The sequence below is a fragment of the Camelina sativa genome, chromosome 16, assembly GCF_000633955.1.
Source record: "Camelina sativa cultivar DH55 chromosome 16, Cs, whole genome shotgun sequence".
Classification (NCBI taxonomy): domain Eukaryota; kingdom Viridiplantae; phylum Streptophyta; class Magnoliopsida; order Brassicales; family Brassicaceae; genus Camelina; species Camelina sativa.
In genome coordinates this window covers 973,886-991,625 of record NC_025700.1, presented here as the reverse complement: position 1 = coordinate 991,625, position 17,740 = coordinate 973,886, and the positions used below count along the sequence as shown (strand labels likewise).

The 17,740-nt window shown below is 38.1% G+C and overlaps 4 protein-coding genes and 1 long non-coding RNA gene across 8 annotated transcripts; 3 read left to right on the top strand and 2 right to left on the bottom strand.

The window, feature by feature from the left end:
- Positions 1,029–1,826, bottom strand: LOC104753197. The gene is made up of 3 exons (XM_010475486.1): positions 1,577–1,826; positions 1,352–1,480; positions 1,029–1,252 (listed from the first exon to the last, which is right to left on the bottom strand). The coding sequence occupies exons 1-3, from the start codon at positions 1,824–1,826 to the stop codon at positions 1,029–1,031; spliced, it is 603 nt and encodes a 200-aa protein (XP_010473788.1).
- On the bottom strand, positions 2,301–2,502 carry LOC109129687. Its single transcript, XR_002035984.1, has 2 exons — positions 2,429–2,502; positions 2,301–2,344 (listed from the first exon to the last, which is right to left on the bottom strand). It is a non-coding gene; the product is annotated as an uncharacterized LOC109129687 (long non-coding RNA).
- LOC104749137 (histone-lysine N-methyltransferase ATX3-like) lies at positions 4,263–11,272 on the top strand. Of its 3 annotated transcripts, none has more exons than XM_019238276.1 (23): positions 4,263–5,490; positions 5,591–5,646; positions 5,734–5,899; positions 6,148–6,267; positions 6,341–6,409; positions 6,502–6,570; positions 6,658–6,749; positions 6,854–6,946; positions 7,148–7,283; positions 7,380–7,434; positions 7,521–7,620; positions 7,727–7,851; positions 8,060–8,205; positions 8,303–8,407; positions 8,543–8,607; positions 8,702–8,927; positions 9,035–9,121; positions 9,230–9,274; positions 9,353–9,442; positions 9,533–9,619; positions 10,484–10,558; positions 10,634–10,737; positions 10,826–11,272. In XM_019238276.1, exons 1-23 carry the CDS (start codon positions 4,762–4,764, stop codon positions 10,914–10,916), a joined length of 2,931 nt encoding a protein of 976 aa, XP_019093821.1. In that variant the 5' UTR covers positions 4,263–4,761; the 3' UTR covers positions 10,917–11,272. The 3 variants fall into 3 exon arrangements, 2 of the variants coding, with proteins under 2 accessions (XP_019093821.1, XP_010469021.1); XM_010470719.2 differs by lacking the exons at positions 10,484–10,558; positions 10,634–10,737 and adding exons at positions 9,700–9,774; positions 9,850–9,953 and having other exon boundaries at positions 10,826–10,916; XR_761332.2 differs by lacking the exons at positions 10,484–10,558; positions 10,634–10,737; positions 10,826–11,272 and adding exons at positions 9,700–9,774; positions 9,850–9,874 and having other exon boundaries at positions 4,264–5,490; positions 9,533–9,605.
- LOC104749135 (probable F-box protein At3g61730) lies at positions 11,586–14,562 on the top strand. Of its 2 annotated transcripts, none has more exons than XM_010470716.2 (8): positions 11,586–11,857; positions 12,320–12,519; positions 12,602–12,646; positions 12,868–13,032; positions 13,120–13,167; positions 13,280–13,450; positions 14,271–14,378; positions 14,471–14,562. In XM_010470716.2, exons 1-8 carry the CDS (start codon positions 11,601–11,603, stop codon positions 14,551–14,553), a joined length of 1,077 nt encoding a protein of 358 aa, XP_010469018.1. In that variant the 5' UTR covers positions 11,586–11,600; the 3' UTR covers positions 14,554–14,562. The 2 variants fall into 2 exon arrangements, with proteins under 2 accessions (XP_010469018.1, XP_010469019.1); XM_010470717.2 differs by lacking the exon at positions 14,271–14,378 and adding an exon at positions 13,525–13,632.
- Positions 15,918–17,733, top strand: LOC104749136 (RING-H2 finger protein ATL22). The gene is made up of 3 exons (XM_010470718.2): positions 15,918–15,993; positions 16,223–16,949; positions 17,271–17,733. The coding sequence occupies exons 2-3, from the start codon at positions 16,238–16,240 to the stop codon at positions 17,720–17,722; spliced, it is 1,164 nt and encodes a 387-aa protein (XP_010469020.1). The 5' UTR covers positions 15,918–15,993; positions 16,223–16,237; the 3' UTR covers positions 17,723–17,733.

The window sequence follows — 17,740 nt, the reverse complement described above, 5'->3', positions numbered from 1 at the left end:
TTGATTTGTTTCTTGTACATATATAAAGACACTTCAAAAAAAAAAAATCTTGGCTAAAGTCATTATGGTCATTGAATTTTATAGTCGATAAGTGAATTGTTTTTTGGCGGCCATATGATTGTTTTTTTTTCTTTTCTTACAAGGTTTGTTTATTTTTGGATCTTAATTTGTTCTCATTTAAGATGTAAGTTGAGTTTTGAAGGTTGTTGTTCCTGAAAAGTGAAACCATAGTATCATACCCTTATTTATTTCCTTGAGTATATATGGGAGTTTGTACAGGTACACAGACGTTAATAACATTATGGAGGCCCTAAACGATTAAGTTAATCGGATTAACAAAAGTATTGTCCATTTTTGTTCAATTGCAAATTTAGTGTCCCTTTCAATCATAATATAGTAAATACAAATTTGGGGCTGTGCTAAATTGGTTGTGGAAGACAAATAAATATTTTTTTCCTCGTAAAGTTTGAGATGATTTTTTTTCTTCTTTTAAATATACTTTTATCAAAAATTAGCAAATATCGAAAATTGAAAACAAAGCGTACAATGGACTCTAAACTAGAAAAATTTCAACTTGCAGTATTGTAAGGACATTGCCATCAAAGGATTTAAGCAAAGTATCTTAAAACATATTTTATTCTTAATTTTGAAAAAAATGAAATTAAGAACTTCTTAAGAAACTTGGATATTTTATGGGTCCATTGAAGGTTGTTAAATTTTAGGTTCTTAAAAAAGTGTATATATATTTTTATTGTAAATTATTATGGTATTTTGTTTAAATTCATAAGATTTGTATACTTTTAAAAAACTTAAAAATATTGCATTCAATAAAAATTTAAATAAACATTACATAAAAGCATATTAAAAATAGATTACGAAATGATTAATTTAATATTGATTTGTGCCAAACTTTTCCCATATATGCTCAACCAAATCCGCTTGTAGTCAGTCATGTATTTTCTTCTCACGAACTTCATTTCGAATGGTTATCGTATCGCCCATCATATTTATGAGATTTGAAGGGATGTCTATAGAATACGTGAAATCCACTTCTGAAGTTCGGTTTGATTTACTTGTGCAAATGTGGCCTCATCATACTGAGTATACCCATCACGTTCATCTTCTACAATCATGTTGTGCAATATGATACATGCTCTCATTATGTTTCCAATTTTTACCTTATCCAACATAAGAGCTGGGTTTTTGACTATGGCAAATCGAGCTTGCAAGACTCCAAAAGCACGCTCGACATCTTTACGTACAACTTCTTGTTATGTAGCAAATAACGATTCTTTCGGATCTTGTGGCATTGAAATTGATTTGACAAAAGTAGCCCATTTTGGATAAATACCATCGGTGAGATAGTAAGCCATATGATATTGTCGTCCGTTGACAATGTATTTTACTTTGGGAGCTACACCTTGTAATATGTCATCAAAAACTGGTGAGCGATCGAGAATATTGATATCGTTTAATGTACCTGGAGCTCCAAAAAATGCATGCCATATCCAGAGGTCTTGTGAAGCTACAACCTAGAAAACAATTGTTGGCTTTCCAGATCCACGTGTATATTGACCTTTCCATGCAATCGGGCAATTCTTCCACTCCCAATGCATACAATCTATGCTTCCTATCATCCTGGGAAATCCGCGTATCTCTCCAATATCGAGTAGTCGTTGAACATCTTCTGGTGTGGGTCTGCGTAGATACTCATCTCCAAATAAATGAACTATTCCTTCAACAAACTTTTCCAAACATAACATAGCGGTGCTTTCAGCAAGACGGAGGTATTCGTCATACGCATCCGCTGCAGAACCATACGCCATCATACGATTGAAGAGACCAAGGGCTCCAACCTACATTGTCTCTATGTGACTTCTCCACACAACACACACTGTAATAAATAAGAAGGTAAAGTGAGAGAGTTTATAAATTTCTTACATGGTAAAAACAATTAAAAGAAGACTTGGCGCTACTTGTCACACACCATACAAACAGGACACTCTAGATCAGATCAGAAACTGATAAACCAATGATAATTCACCAACACTTTCTTGAATGTCCAGTCTCATATAACATACCTCTGTCGCCACATTGAGATTTCCTTTTCTCCCAGCCTTGACATTCTCAAGCCGCGCCTCATCTGAGATATATCAAGTTGTCTTAGTTATTGATTATTTTCATTTCATTTCCTTTCCTGTTTCAGAGTTTTTACTAACTAACCTTGTAGTTTTTCTTTTGCACATCAAAACCGAGAGGCTTTGGTTTTGCAGCTTCTTTCTATCTTCTCGATGATCTCATTCGCGCCTCCTCTCAGTGTTATCCTTGTTTCCCTCTTAAACTCCTGTTTCTTGTTTTTAAGCAAACATTTCACTAACAGAAGATTACAAATACAAAGAGTGCCGGTTCTTTATATCGAAACACAAACCTGTTCTGGATCCAAGAGATTCTCTAGGTTATGCCCCCTTGACACTGCGATGATCTCAAATGCAATGATTCCCGCTGGTTGCTCTTCTTTCTTCTCAGTAACATGATGTTCTTGTACATGATCATCACAAGCCGCCTTATATATGATGTTATTCTTAATATAAAAATTTTAAAAATGGAACAAGAAATGAAATTATCCTCACCTCTCGGAGTCCTTGAAAACAGCAGCAATATCCTCCATGTTTGAATCATCCTTATCCTCGAACACTGGAGGCTTGTAATCTTTTTTGAACCATTCATCTTCAAATACCTCTTGTGGTGTTACACGCTGACACAAAACTACATCAACTCAGTTTCACGAATGAAGTAAAATTGAGAAACCAGAAACAAACTACCTCACAAACCCGGAATCTTCAACTGACTTGTTACCAGTTAATAACTTCCCATCATAGAACCATAAATCAATTTTATCACCTTCAAACTTTGCTAATATCGATTCTAATTTCTTGAAACCTAATTTCTTCTCACATCCCTAAAATTCTGATGCATGTCGATCCAAAGGAAATCAATTGGATTATGACCAAGAAAAAAAACTTACTCCGTTGGAGATTTAAAATCCGATTGGGTCAACAAAGGGCTGCCGGATCGATGAACCAAGATCATGTCCTTCTTCACAACAATCTCCTGCATGCATCACTCCCATACCTAATATGATTGATGACTGAATCACCGCCGGTAAAATCCAAATCGAGAGTCTTGTTGTTTTCTCTGTCGAACAAAGGAGAGAGACGAGAGAGGTGGTTCGAAAAAAAAAAGACGAGAGAGAGATGAAAGAGAAATTCAATTAACAAAAAAAATAAAAGAAAATTGTATTTTTCTCTCACCCAATCAGAAACTGACACACCTCAGTTTCTAAACTTACCAAAAACATCTTATCTAAACAACGATTCTAAACTAAAACATACAAAAACAATTAAATTTAATCACATCTAATACTTTAGTAACTCTTAAGAAACTGTTAAAATTCTTTGATGGACTTGCCCTAAAGATGAGAAACTTTGATCATGAGATAAATAATCTCACATGTTTATAGTCCCAATTAATAAAAGGAAATAAAATTAATTAAAAAAATTAATTAATAAAAGAAAAAGCATAGACCCAATATGCACCCAAGTATCTCACGCATATACTGTATATAGGCCCAACAAGCTTTTGATTTTTTTCTCATAATTTGTGACCAAAAAAAAAAAATTTAGTGAAGTGCCACGTCGGATAAACTGAAAAGGAAGTTTTCGACTTGGCGCTCTTGTAGGCCTGAAATTTTCGTAGTCTTCCCTCCGTCCCCAATCCCTGGAGCCAAACACTGTTTCATCGAACCGCCACGTCAGCATTACTCGATTTCTAATTTTCGTTTTACTTATGAAAAATTCTTTTAAATACCACTGAATTTTTTTTTTCCAACAATGCCACGTTATAATTTTTTACCCAAAAATATCATAAAAGTTATTTTTCCAAAATTACCATAAATATAAAAGTTGAATTTTAATGATGTAAAATTTTTTTTTAAAAGTTTGGGTTGATATATTTAGTTTTAGAATATAGTTTTTAGGTGTAGGATTTAGTATTTAAAATTTATAAATTAGTTTTTAGTATTAAAATTTTAGTTCAATTATGTTACATTTTTGACAAAAAATATATTTTTATAATATTTTTGGAAAAAAAACTAAATTGTGGTCTATTTCGAACAAAAACCTATAACAATTGTCCATTATTGTTTAAGCGAATTGATTTCACGGTTTAAGCGTAAAATAATTGGGAAAAAATATTAAACCGACGGTGTCTGTGTCTCCTTCACCAGAACACACGCTCTCAAAACCCAAAACTAACAAAGATCCTTCTCCTCCTCCTCCTCCTCCTCTTTTGTTTCCCTTCGCCGTCGATTTTTTTATAAGGAGCTTTTAGGTTTTTTTTTATCTTCTCCGTAGTGATACACACTTATAATTCTCCAGAATTTCGCGACGAGTATTTTGGTCTGTTCCTCCGTCGTCTGTTTCTCCGTCGTTCGATTTCTTAATTCTATCGTCACGTACGAATTCCGAGGATTTTGATTTCGTTTTCGAATTTAGGGTTTAAGAAGCGGTTTCGCATTGGGTTCATATACTAGAGCCGATTTGCGAGAGGTATTATTGGATATACGTTTCGAGGTTTTTGTTTTTTGTTTTGTTTCCGGAGGTCCGAGCGGCGAATTTGTTTGTTTGATGAAATTAGGGTTTTGGAATCGGAATTTGGATGGTCGCGTATGTTGAGTAGGCCAGAATCGTTTTGAGTTAGGACATGATTTTGAAACGAACCTTGAAGACCTTCGAGAATCAGAATCTGAAGAGGTGCAAAATTGATTCAGAAATTGATTATGGGAGCAAAAAGGGTGAGATTATGGTGTATAAGAAGAGACAAAGAGCAAGCGTAGATCAACCATGTTCAGAGCCCGAAGGTCTTACCAGTAGTAGCTCAAGCTGCTTGACCACTCAACCGGGCTCAGACCAGTCCAAGTCTTCGCGGGGCAGAGTTCGAGTGGTTCCTTCAAGGTTTAACGATTCGGTTGTTGGTTCATGGAAAGTCAGCAGTCGTAAGGTCGAGTCGACGACGGAGTCTAGCCATGATGACGACATGTATTCGGGGAAGAAGGCCAAAGGTTTCAGTGGAAGCTCGAAATTGAATCGCAGCAAAGCCGCGAAGCTGGTGGTTCCTCGTAAGGATAACGGAGACAGCAGCGAAGTAGATTTTGATGGCTGGGATGTTCAAATTCCCATGGTGTCTTCCTCCGACGACGCTAATTCTGGAATGCTCAAGAAGAAGTCCGACGCCACGCGTAAGGGCGTGTATAAACCAGAGGACTTTACAGTCGGCGATCTTGTCTGGGCCAAGTGTGGGAAAAAATTCCCAGCATGGCCGGCTGTGGTGATCGATCCATTATCACAAGCGCCTACTCCGGTCTTGAAACATTGCGTCCCTGGAGCAATATGTGTCATGTTTTTTGGGTACTCCAAGAATGGAACTCAGAGGGTATCTATTCTTTAATCTCTCTCTGTGTTTTCTAGCTCGCGTTTGATGCTCTTTTTTTGTACGGATCTTTAATTCTTCTGAAACTTATGGTCATTAACAGGACTACGCATGGGTCAGGCAAGGAATGATGTATCCATTTACGGAATTTATGGACAAGTAAGTACATGAGACGCTCTTTCTTGATTCTTTCATAATTAATTGTTTGTTTGCGTCTGTTCCTTAATCTCGAATTCATCTCTTCAGATTTCAGGATCAGACAAACTTGTACAATTACAAACCAAGTGAATTTAAGAAGGCACTAGAGGAAGCAGTTTTAGCTGAAAATGGGGTCGAGCGTCCTGAAATTAGCTGCCCAGATTCCTCTGCTACGGAATCCGACCAGGAGTATGGGCCTGCTTCTAGAATTCAGGTACGTTTCCTTGACACATGTTCTTCTTTTTTTTGGGTCAGATCTTCAAGTTTGCTGTTTTAGTGATTTAGGAAGACAAAGTAAATTAATTAAGGACAGGTTCTTACTTTCACTATCACCAGTCAGTTTCATAAGCATCTTGTGTAATTCATATCCACCTACATCTGGTGATGATGTACTTGTATCCGACACTTCAACGGTTATTGGGTTGCGTCCCCTAAAACGATATGCTGATTTTATTTCTGTAGGGTTCATGTCATGCAGACATAACGACATGCGACGGCTGTGGCTCAGTAATGCCATTAAAATCTCTAAAAAGGACAAAAGGGTCACAACCTGAAGAGCTTTTATGCAAACACTGTTCAAAGGTATTTAAATGTCTTCACTCTTCGCCTTTGGTTTTCTCTTACCAAAAGGAATAATCCAAATTTGTTGTTTCAGTTGCGGAAATCCAATCAGTGTTGTGGCATTTGCAAGAGAATATGGCACCCTTCAGATGATGGAGATTGGGTGAGAATATATATATGTGACCATGTTTGGTGAAATATGGAGCTGATTAGAAACTATTTTATTTATGTAGCTGACTTGATTTGATGTATTAGGTTTGTTGTGATGGGTGTGATGTATGGGTACATGCTGAATGCGACAACATTTCAAATAAACGCTTTAAGGTGCATCTCCGTGCATCTTTAACTTTTGATTCTAAGTATTATAAGACACCTATCGAACGTTTGCACTGATTTGGTTATTATCTTAAGGAACTGGAGCACAACAATTACTATTGCCCTAATTGTAAGGTGCAGCATGAGCTTTCGCCAACAATATTAGAAGAACATAACTCAGTGTTCAAGTATGTTGTTAACATCTCATGCTCTCCTGCTTTGATTGTTCGCATTTCTCTATTGCTAATTCTTTAATCTTCGAAATTTCCTTTTCACTGCCTCTTTGGGACAGGTCTACAGAAAAGGCGACAGAGACTGAGCTGCCTGATGAGGTTACTGTAGTCTGTAATGGCATGGAAGGAACATATATCAGAAAATTTCATGCGTATGTCTTATATATCTCAGCCTTATTTTAGTTTCTTCATTTAGAAAGGATCTTCTATGTTCATGACTACAAAACACAATATCGGAAAACTAATTTTTCTCTGAAAACTATTATTCCACGTTTATCCTAGGCTTTTGTTATCATTCTAATGTTGTTTTAGAGATTAGACCAACATATTTATCTTGGAACTATTGTTTTCAGAATTGAGTGCAAGTGTGGTTCATGTGGGTCAAGGAAGCAGTCACCAAGTGAATGGGAACGGCATACGGGCTGCAGAGCAAAAAAGTGGAAGTGTAGCGTAAGAGTGAAAGACACAATGCTACCTCTAGAAAAATGGGTACATCCCTTATGCTATACTCTCTCATTAAGTTGCCCTTATATACCCCTGAAATTTGCATGTAAGAGATTTAATACTGACAACAATATATTACAGATTGCAGAATTTAGTACCTACACTATAGAAACCCAGATGCTCTCTTTGCTGCAAGGTAGATTAAAGCTCAGCTCTCTGCTCCCTACTTTTGGAATTCAAATTTGGTTGGAAACTTGCTTACTCGTTATTTTGTATGCACAGAAAAGTATGAGCCAGTCAGTGCTAAGTGGACGACTGAAAGGTGTGCTGTATGCAGATGGGTAGAAGACTGGGAAGAAAATAAAATGATCATCTGTAACAGGTTAATTTTTGGCATTTTTGGTTATACTGAATTCTACAGCGGTTTTATAACCAAACATGGGGTCATAAATATGAAAGTCTGACCAATCTTATGAATATGTCTTCAGATGTCAGGTGGCTGTGCACCAAGAATGCTATGGGGTAAGCAAATCTCAGGACCTCACCTCCTGGGTATGCAGAGCATGTGAAACACCAGATATTGAGAGAGAGTGTTGTCTTTGTCCTGTAAAAGGTATTACTGCAGAATTAGCTCTCTTTACGATTTTCCCCCCATCTTGCAATATTAATGGTTTATTATTGACTGTCCTGTCACAAGGTCAAGTTAAGTAAACTCAGTCATAGATTTCTCTTTGGGTACAAAGGTGCTTTAAATTTAACTCATTTGCATATCTCTATTTCCGTCATGATATTCAAACACAATTTCTCTTCCATTTATGCAGGCGGTGCTTTAAAACCAAGCGATGTCGAGGGTTTGTGGGTTCATGTCACCTGTGCTTGGTTCCGACCGGAAGTTGGGTTTCCGAATCATGAAAATATGGAGCCTGCTGTTGGACTTTTCAAAATTCCAGCTAATTCATTTTTAAAGGTATAACGAAATGCTAGATGTGGAAATTATAACGAACATGTTTTATTAGAATCTAATAATATATATACATCTGATATTTTTTGAAAATACCTTTTAGGTTTGCACAATTTGTAAGCAGACACATGGTTCCTGCGTGCATTGCTGCAAGTGTGCCACTCACTTCCACGCAATGTGTGCGTCACGGGCAGGTTACAACATGGAGGTTAGTCCTTAACCTGCTTGGTCTCTGTGTGCTTATGATAATCTTCATTTTTCACCTTAGTTCCCTTACAAAGGTGTTCTTTTAAAAAATCTTCTTATGGATATGTAACTGATACTGTTGTCTGTGGAAATTTAGTTGCACTGCCTGGAGAAAAATGGTTTGCAGAGAACCAGGAAATCCGTTTACTGTTCTTTTCACAGGTTTGTTATTTGTTTTTCCGACATGTTCTTTAATTGATCTGTTATGTGATATGAGGACCTACTAATTGCCTGTATCAATTTACCCACCATGTAGGAAGCCAGATCCAAATAGTGTTGTAGTTGTGCACACTCCCTCAGGAGTATTTGGGTCTAGAAATTTGCTTCAGAATCAAAATGGGCGCACCAAAGGTTCAAGACTCGTTATGACTAAGAAGATAAAGCTTCCAGGTTCCGAAATCCAAACACAATCCGAACAGACTCATGTAATTGATTCTCAATATGCAGCAAGATGCCGTATATATAGTAGATCAAACACAAAGGTATGCGTCTGGGGATCTTGTTTATTCTTGGACATTGGAGAGTCTTTCATTCTTAAGTATTCCATGGCAATGGTACTATTTCATCCCTGTTACTGCTGATGTTTCAGAAGATTGATCTGGAGGCGATATACCATAGGCTTAAGGGACCAAGCCATCATTCTTTGGGTGAAATCGAGAATCTAAACTCTTTTAAGGCAAGTTTCTCATTCAGAGCTAGATTCATGTCAGTGTTTTGCTTTCTTGGGTCATTTTTTCTGGATATCTCAGCAAGATCTTAATTTCCTTTTACCTTGTTACACTAGGAAGCAGATTTTATCTCATTCAGAGAACGGCTAAAACATTTGCAGGTAAACATTGACTCAAGAAGAGTTAAAATTTCTTCATCTTATTATCCTAGAACATTATTAACAATATGTCTTCTTCAGAGGACGGAAAATTTGCGGGTCTGCTTTGGTAAATCTGGCATACATGGATGGGGTCTGTTTGCAAAGAAAAATATTCAAGAAGGACAAATGGTACTTAGTTTATGTTGTATAATGCATGATTTCGATGGCCAAATTGATGTGCATCTTAAACAAACTACTGATACTGTAATTCTTGTGTAGATTATCGAGTATCGTGGGGTGAAAGTTAGGAGAAGTGTTGCAGATCTGAGAGAGGCAAAGTACCGTTCTCAAGGCAAAGATTGTTACGTAAGTTCTGATTTGCTTGCTTACATTCAACATTATCCGCTGGCTGCATCTAATGGTTAACTTATTGTCTAACAACGCAGCTATTTAAGATAAGCGAAGAGATAGTGATTGATGCCACAGACTCTGGAAACATAGCACGCTTGATCAATCATTCAGTAAGTTCCGTAAACTGACACATGATACCAAAGCCTGGTAACTAATAATATTAACGATGGTCATGTCGTGTGCAGTGTAAGCCCAATTGCTATGCCCGTATAGTGAGTATGGGTGATGGCGAAGACAACAGAATCGTCCTTATTGCAAAGACCATTGTCTCAGCTGGCGAAGAGCTTACGTAAAAAACAATTCAGCTACTCTTCTCATAGAATTCTCAGATTTTTCGACATTGATTACTTTAATAATGAAAACCCATTTTTCTACAGGTATGATTATCTCTTTGAGGTTGATGANCTCAAGAAGAGTTAAAATTTCTTCATCTTATTATCCTAGAACATTATTAACAATATGTCTTCTTCAGAGGACGGAAAATTTGCGGGTCTGCTTTGGTAAATCTGGCATACATGGATGGGGTCTGTTTGCAAAGAAAAATATTCAAGAAGGACAAATGGTACTTAGTTTATGTTGTATAATGCATGATTTCGATGGCCAAATTGATGTGCATCTTAAACAAACTACTGATACTGTAATTCTTGTGTAGATTATCGAGTATCGTGGGGTGAAAGTTAGGAGAAGTGTTGCAGATCTGAGAGAGGCAAAGTACCGTTCTCAAGGCAAAGATTGTTACGTAAGTTGTGATTTGCTTGCTTACATTCAACATTATCCGCTGGCTGCATCTAATGGTTAACTTATTGTCTAACAACGCAGCTATTTAAGATAAGTGAAGAGATAGTGATTGATGCCACAGACTCTGGAAACATAGCACGCTTGATCAATCATTCAGTAAGTTCCGTAAACTGACACATGATACCAAAGCCTGGTAACTAATAATATTAACGATGGTCATGTCGTGTGCAGTGTAAGCCCAATTGCTATGCCCGTATAGTGAGTATGGGTGATGGCGAAGACAACAGAATCGTCCTTATTGCAAAGACCATTGTCTCAGCTGGCGAAGAGCTTACGTAAAAAACAATTCAGCTACTCTTCTCATAGAATTCTCAGATTTTTCGACATTGATTACTTTAATAATGAAAACCCATTTTTCTACAGGTATGATTATCTCTTTGAGGTTGATGAATCTGAAGAAATCAAAGTGCCTTGCCTTTGTAAAGCTCCAAACTGCCGCAAATTCATGAACTAGAGGTCTTTTTTAAGTCTAAACCATTCTTGCAAACGTTCAAACTTGCTGCAAATTTGAGCAGTAACTGACGGTGATGGGAAGTTAACCGTTTTTTCCCTCGGTGGCTAGCTCATGCTGACTTCTTTCCGATTGATTCATTAGTTACACCGTTTAAAGCGTGCACGCTGCCTACATTTCCCGGCGTGGAAATTTTGTAAATTTCTAGAATTCAAGGGAAAAACTTCTATAGGCAACTAAAGAAGACTTTACTTCGACCCTAGTTTAGGTCCAGAATGTTCAAGTGTTTATAGCTTCTTAACATTTCACAGAATATAGTTTCGAGACCGAAGTTTCTACAAATTATGTCGAATTTACTATGCCGATCTTAATTTTTAATGAACAAGGCCAAATCATACTGGGTAAAAAGAAAAATATAGAACTTGGTTTAGGTTTCGTCTGCTGATACTAAACCGGAATCTAAGTTCAAGCCGATTTCGAAATGTAAAGAGGCGGCCCCACAAAGTTTGTTACAGGGGTACAGACGTCATTTAACATGAAAATTTTCAAAATTCGCTGTGTCTCCCTCGCTTGGTATATATCACAGCTACACGGTTCAGAGCTAAAACCAAATTTTGAAACAAATTCTTAACAAACTAGTGACTAGTGAGTGAGCAGAGAGAGATAGGGAGAGAGAGAGAGACGAAGATGAAGTTGAGATCTGGTGAAATTGTAGGAGAGAGTAGGAAGAGGAAAGCTCCGGAGGGAGACGATAATGGTGGACTGAAGAGACGATCGGTCGAGAGCAACGAAAATAAGAACGATCTTCAGAGAGATGAAGATGGTAGAGTGAAGAGAAGAATCGTTCATGGCAACGAACTGAAGAACGGGAAGATCCTCAGAGGGATCCATGGCTGTGTATCTCCTCGGTGCTCTGCTCATACTTACCAGCCTCGCTTCTCATGGTAATTTTCTTCCCCACCTCTCTCTCTATACTTCGCGAAATTTGGATTTGATGAGCGTAATAGATCTGTTCTCGGATAGTTTTTGTGTGCGAGTTTGGGTTGAGCTCCAATTTGAATTTGAAATGCTTGTACGGTGTTTAATCTTACTCTATTGGATGGATCTAGGATATGGAGTTCGATCAATCTTCTTCGTTACCTTCTGGGAACGAAATCGCGGAATCAATTTGATTTGTATGTAAATCAGATGCTTATATCAATCTCTCTACTTGATTGTGTGGTTGATAGAAACTGGGATTTGAGTTTTTCTTCATGTTCCTTCGCTTTCAGTTTTCGAAAATCGAATCCAGATACCACTGAGAAAGAATTTAAAAATCAATCGCTATTTCTTCCAATTTCGAATCAAGTTTCTTAGATCTAAGTCCCTATACTCAGCGTATCTTATAATTTTCTCTGCTGAATCAGGTTTGAGCAAGATGTATGGACATACATAACAAGGTTTTTGGATGGTAAATCCTTGGTGATGCTGGGAGCAACGAACAAATGGTTCAACAAGCTCGTAATGGAGGATATTGTTTGGAGGTTTGCCTGCTTGCGTGATCTTCAGGTCCCTGAGACGTTTCCCGTTTCTTCCAGCTGGATTAAGATATATGCTTCAGCTTTTGGTAAGTATGACCTTCACATCAACTTCCGAATTTTACATTCTGATACAATTGTAAACTAAAAAAACAATATGGGAAACTGCAGATGGGAGTCACTCTTACTTGTTCCGTCAGAAGGAGAAGCATATTGGTTAGTCCCTGAATTGGGTTGGGTTCATCATATACTCTCTTTAGTCTACTGATTTGTCAAAAAGTCATCATGTTCATTATAGATACCAGGCCATATATATGTTGATTCTCTATGGAAACTGAAATTAACGACCATGCCTGTCCAGATCTCTTTTGACTTTGAACTTCTTCATTTGATGATCACAGCCTCATTTCTATCTTGTTTTGACACTGTAATTATAGATTGGATGCGGATTGGTGCCTTTCTACTTGACTCTCGAAGCTCGCTCCTGACTGAGAGTTTGAGTGGTCATCTGAAAGTCCCAAGGGATGGAACCATAGACCGAATGTTACAATCCAGTGGTTCATGTGTCATCAACGACATCAAAAGTGGTATTTGGATTGCAGGTAACAAACTTTTCTTTTTCATGATCTGCAGAATCTTGTCAAACTACAGGAAAAAAACTGTAACATGGCTTATCTTTTTTTTTTTAGATTTACAGCTTGTGCGTTGCCCTGTTTGTGACCTCAGTACCTGTGATGGTAAAAGATACTAATCAACTCTAATCTGTTGCTGAAACTTTAGTATTTGATGTTACTCTATTTAGTATAACGAAATTACAACTAATTAAGAGTGTTTCTATTTATTGTGTAGGAACAATGCAAACACTTGATGCTAGGCACATGGAACTGTTCCTCAGTGAAGGCTACAAAGATGGAAGCTGGGATTACAATCTTATTGGATCTCATAAGTTACAGAAAGACGCAGGTGCAGCTTGTGGAGCCATATTTGATCTCAAACACCTTAAAGAGTCGTCATCCTCAGGTAACTTAATTACACTCTTATGCTCCTTCATCCTCAATCATTCTCCATCTCACATGAAACCTCTATATATATAGGTATTCTCAACCTCAAGTCTTGGACCGGAGAGCCAGATGATTCCCAACCTAAAGCAGTTATCGCACCCCACGCTGTCGCTGTTCACACGAGACTGCAACAAAACGAAGGTATCAAGTCCAAATCACATTACATAATCAACCATCTTTATCTAGGAAGAAAGAAACACAATTACAATTCTTCAACAAATTAATCTAAATTGCAGGAATCCTTGTGAAATAGCACACAATGAAAGCAGGAACAGACGGTGACATTGTTTCCATCAGAATCTCCCAGCAGCTTCTCTGATTCCTTCACAGTGCTTTGTCTTCAAGTCACACAAAGCTTTTAAGTATATCTGGTATTCCAATCCTTTTCTCTTCAGTAAAATAAAGATAAACATAAATTAGCTCATTATAAGTTTACAACTTCACAGTTGTTTATAAGAAAAGTATGACAGGGTTACTGAACTTCTTGTATAAGAAACACATACCAATGAATATAAGAAGATTTATGTCGACCATATTCTATTACTACCAAATTAGATATTGATTACTGTTCTNTGTTCCTCAGTGAAGGCTACAAAGATGGAAGCTGGGATTACAATCTTATTGGATCTCATAAGTTACAGAAAGACGCAAGTGCAGCTTGTGGAGCCATATTTGATCTCAAACACCTTAAAGAGTCGTCATCCTCAGGTAACTTAATTACACTCTTATGCTTCATCCTCAATCATTCTCCATCTCACATGAAACCTCTATATATATAGGTATTCTCAACCTCAAGTCTTGGACCGGAGAGCCAGATGATTCCCAACCTAAAGCAGTTATCGCACCCCACGCTGTCGCTGTTCACACAAGACTGCAAGAAAACGAAGGTATTAAGTCCAAATCACATTACATAATCAACCATCTTTATCTAGGAAGAAAGAAACACAATTACAATTTCTTTGACAAATCTAAATTGCAGGAATCCTTGTGAAATACCACACAATGAAAGCAGGAACAGACGGTGACATTGTTTCCATCAGAATTTCCCAGCAGCTTCTCTGATTCCTTCACACTGCTTTGTCTTCAAAGTCACACACAAAGCTTTAAGTATATCTGGTATTCAAATCCTTTTTTTTCTTCAGTAAAATAAAGATAAACATTAATTAGCTCATCATTATAAGTTTACAACTTTACAATTGGTTATAAGAAAAGTATGACAGGTTACTGAACTTCTTGTATAAGAAACACATACCAATGAATATAAGAAGATTTATGTCGACCATATTCTATTACTACCAAATTAGATATTGATTACTGTTCTCTGACTTTTTCTATTATATATCTTCAAGTAGTTACAAATTTACAATTCCCTTTTAGTGCCGAGCCACACACATTAATGACTTTCTCAAAACAATTCGTTTTCCTCGTCTTCTTCTTCCCTCCCTCACCTAGATGCCTCAGAACCAAAACGTTGGTTGCTACAGTTCCTCATGTGGACCTTGACGTCAGCTTCCCTTTCTGGATATTTCCCAACCAGTCTTCGTCCCGTGGCTATACAAGATTGAACCTCCGTTTCACCGATCTTAATGAGACAGCCTAAACTTAAAGCTTCCAAACCCTGAACCATGTCTCGTCCGAGAAATAAAACCGCAGCGAATTCGCCTCAACGACCCTGATAAACTGCTTAGGCAGACGGCTCCTCAGCTTTGAGGCTTCAGGGTCTCCTCTTTCTCCTCTTGACCTTCTTGAGTTGAGCTGTCCTAACGAAGACGTCAAATCCTCCTCCTTCGAAATCTAACCCATTCATTTGCCTTGGTAACTCCATGACCTCCTTCGTCACAACTTCAGAATCAGATCTCGCCGGTTCCTAAAGTCTTGTCAAATCTTCAAGAAGTACGCGTTTTCTTAGTGAGTGAATGTTGTAGTTTTCAGCGTCACCTAATAGAGGGCAATAATACTAACGGGCTTTAAACTAATATGGGCCTAAAATCCATTTTCAAGTCAAAAATACGAAGACTAGTATAGTATTTCACCCCCAGATTCGGACGGAACCCACTGATGACTGATCAGTCGCATCCCGGTTAGGCGGTAAACGGATCAGAAACGAAACGAGCATCCTTGGAAATCAGACGAAGAATCCCTAGATTTTGGACGGATTTGTTTTCAGTAAATTGGGTTTAGTTGATCGGAAGTCCGTCCGCAATCTAGGGATTTTTCTTTTTGATGAAAATTCATAAGCGGTGGATCCGAATCGTCGGAGCCGATTCCTACGCCGGAAAGTTCATCGATGATTCTTCTCATTCCGGTTAGGCTTCTTCCTGTCCTCTTGCCCCCTCTTTGTTGAGAATCTCGGGATTAGGATATTGCATTGATGTGTTGATTGTTTTGTTTTATTTTTTTGGATACGAATATGTTCTTTTGTGTAGAGAGCGATGTGGTTGAAGATTGCGTGATCCCAGAAGCAGCTATGATTCTACGCCATCAAAAAGCTTTTAGCTTCTGGTATGTTAATTCTCTTGTCTTCTTCAATGTAATATATGTTGCTAGACTTATCTGAGAATTGACTTGAGAGAGCTTCTTCTTCTATCTTAACTCATACCATTTGCATATAGTTATAGAATACAAGAGAATATATATATATATATATATTTTCTATTGCCAAATTAGTCTTTTTGACTTTTTCCATTAGTCTGTATAAGTAGTGTAAGTTATTCATCTTCCTATCCCTTAGTGCCGGACCACAATTATGACCTTCTCGACGCAACAACTCCCTCTCCTCCTTCATCTCATCTTCTTCTTCTTCATCATCTTCCCTCTCCTCAACGCATCACAACCAAAACCTTGCTACACTTCCTCATGTGGACAAGGTTACGTCGATGTCCGTTTCCCTTTCTCGCTGTTCCCTTATCATCCTGAGTCCTGTGGCTACACGGGATATAATCTTTTATGCACAGATGGTGGCAAGACTGCCTTAAAGCTTCCTCCTATGTCGGAACCATTTCTGGTCAGAGAGATTGATTATGAAACGCAGCGTATTCGCCTTAACGACCCTGATAACTGCTTGGCTAGACGGCTTCTTAACTTTGACGCCTCTAGATCTCCTTTCTCTCCTCTTCGTCCTCGTAACTACACGTTCTTGATCTGTCCTAAGGAAGATAACGTCACCGCATCTTTCAGTGCCATCGATTGCCTTGGTAACTCCACTTCCTCCTTCTTCGTTGTTCAGTTGGAGCTTGTCAGCTTGATGCCGTCTTCTTGTCAGATCTTTAAGACGTTACCTCTTCCGTTTTCTTGGTCTGTCGCCTACACGGCGTTCCCTGGTGGCCAAAACAGTCGAGACCTGTGGCTCAAATGGGACTCCCCTGATTGCAGAGATTGTGAGAGGAGGACTAATTCGAGATGTGGATTCAAAAACAATACTTCCCTCCAAGTCCAATGCTTCAGTTCTGTTAACTCTGGTGCGTATTATTCTCAATTCTTCTCTCTTCTTTTGTCCTTCACAACCTTCCTACTTGAAACGACTTCATCTACTTTTGAGAATATTCTTTCCGAAAGAGTCCATTAATGAATGGTGGAAATCTTCAAATCCAAGGAGTTGTGTTAATCAAAGAAATGAAACTAGTTGGCTTTTTAAATAATGACATCAAATCATTGACTTTGATTAATTAAAGCAATCATATATTTCAAATAGCAACAAACATGAGAGAATGTCGTAACATTGGAATTTATATATGTACATACAACTTACACCGTTGACCCGTTTTGTTGTTTCGAAACAGGACTTCACAACACAGGCTTACAAGTACTAAAGATAATCTGCCTCTCCCTAGTCGGACCGCTCACCGCCTTGACCTTTTGTGTCGGTCTTGTCATGTGCAGTTCTGAGAGAGTCTCGTCCCAGATACAACACGCAGTGGTTGCAAGGCTTTCCGGATCTGTAACGGTAAGGCCACAGCCAAGCGACGAAGTCACAAGGACGGGTCTCGATGAGTCTACTATTGAGTCGTACAAGAAAGTTGAGTTAGGGGAGAGTAGGAGACTCCCGACCGGGTCAAATGATGTTGTATGTTCCATTTGTTTGTCAGAATATGCAACCAAAGAAAGTGTTAGGTGTTTACCGGAATGTGAACATTGCTTCCATACGGAATGTATTGATGCGTGGCTCAAGTTGCATAGTTCTTGCCCGGTTTGTCGGAGTAATCCCTCTCCGACCCATGAAGGGTGCAACTAACTTTTGTATGCATGAATG

Excerpts from the sequence above, each read along its gene's own strand:
- LOC104753197 (XM_010475486.1), bottom strand. The coding sequence starts at position 1,826 with ATGGCGTATGGTTCTGCAGCGGATGCGTATGACGAATACCTCCGTCTT. Across the intron at positions 1,481-1,576 it reads TTGCCCGATTGCATGGAAAG|GTACATTAAACGATATCAAT; the intron begins GTCAATATACAC and ends TTGGAGCTCCAG. Across the intron at positions 1,253-1,351 it reads GGCTTACTATCTCACCGATG|ATGTCGAGCGTGCTTTTGGA; the intron begins GTATTTATCCAA and ends TTGTACGTAAAG.
- LOC104749137 (XM_019238276.1), top strand. The coding sequence starts at position 4,762 with ATGATTTTGAAACGAACCTTGAAGACCTTCGAGAATCAGAATCTGAAG. Across the intron at positions 7,621-7,726 it reads AAAATGATCATCTGTAACAG|ATGTCAGGTGGCTGTGCACC; the intron begins GTTAATTTTTGG and ends ATATGTCTTCAG. Across the intron at positions 9,275-9,352 it reads AACGGCTAAAACATTTGCAG|AGGACGGAAAATTTGCGGGT; the intron begins GTAAACATTGAC and ends TGTCTTCTTCAG.
- LOC104749135 (XM_010470716.2), top strand. The coding sequence starts at position 11,601 with ATGAAGTTGAGATCTGGTGAAATTGTAGGAGAGAGTAGGAAGAGGAAA. Across the intron at positions 13,033-13,119 it reads AAGTGGTATTTGGATTGCAG|ATTTACAGCTTGTGCGTTGC; the intron begins GTAACAAACTTT and ends TTTTTTTTTTAG. Across the intron at positions 14,379-14,470 it reads AAGACTGCAAGAAAACGAAG|GAATCCTTGTGAAATACCAC; the intron begins GTATTAAGTCCA and ends TCTAAATTGCAG.
- LOC104749136 (XM_010470718.2), top strand. The coding sequence starts at position 16,238 with ATGACCTTCTCGACGCAACAACTCCCTCTCCTCCTTCATCTCATCTTC. Across the intron at positions 16,950-17,270 it reads CTTCAGTTCTGTTAACTCTG|GACTTCACAACACAGGCTTA; the intron begins GTGCGTATTATT and ends GTTTCGAAACAG.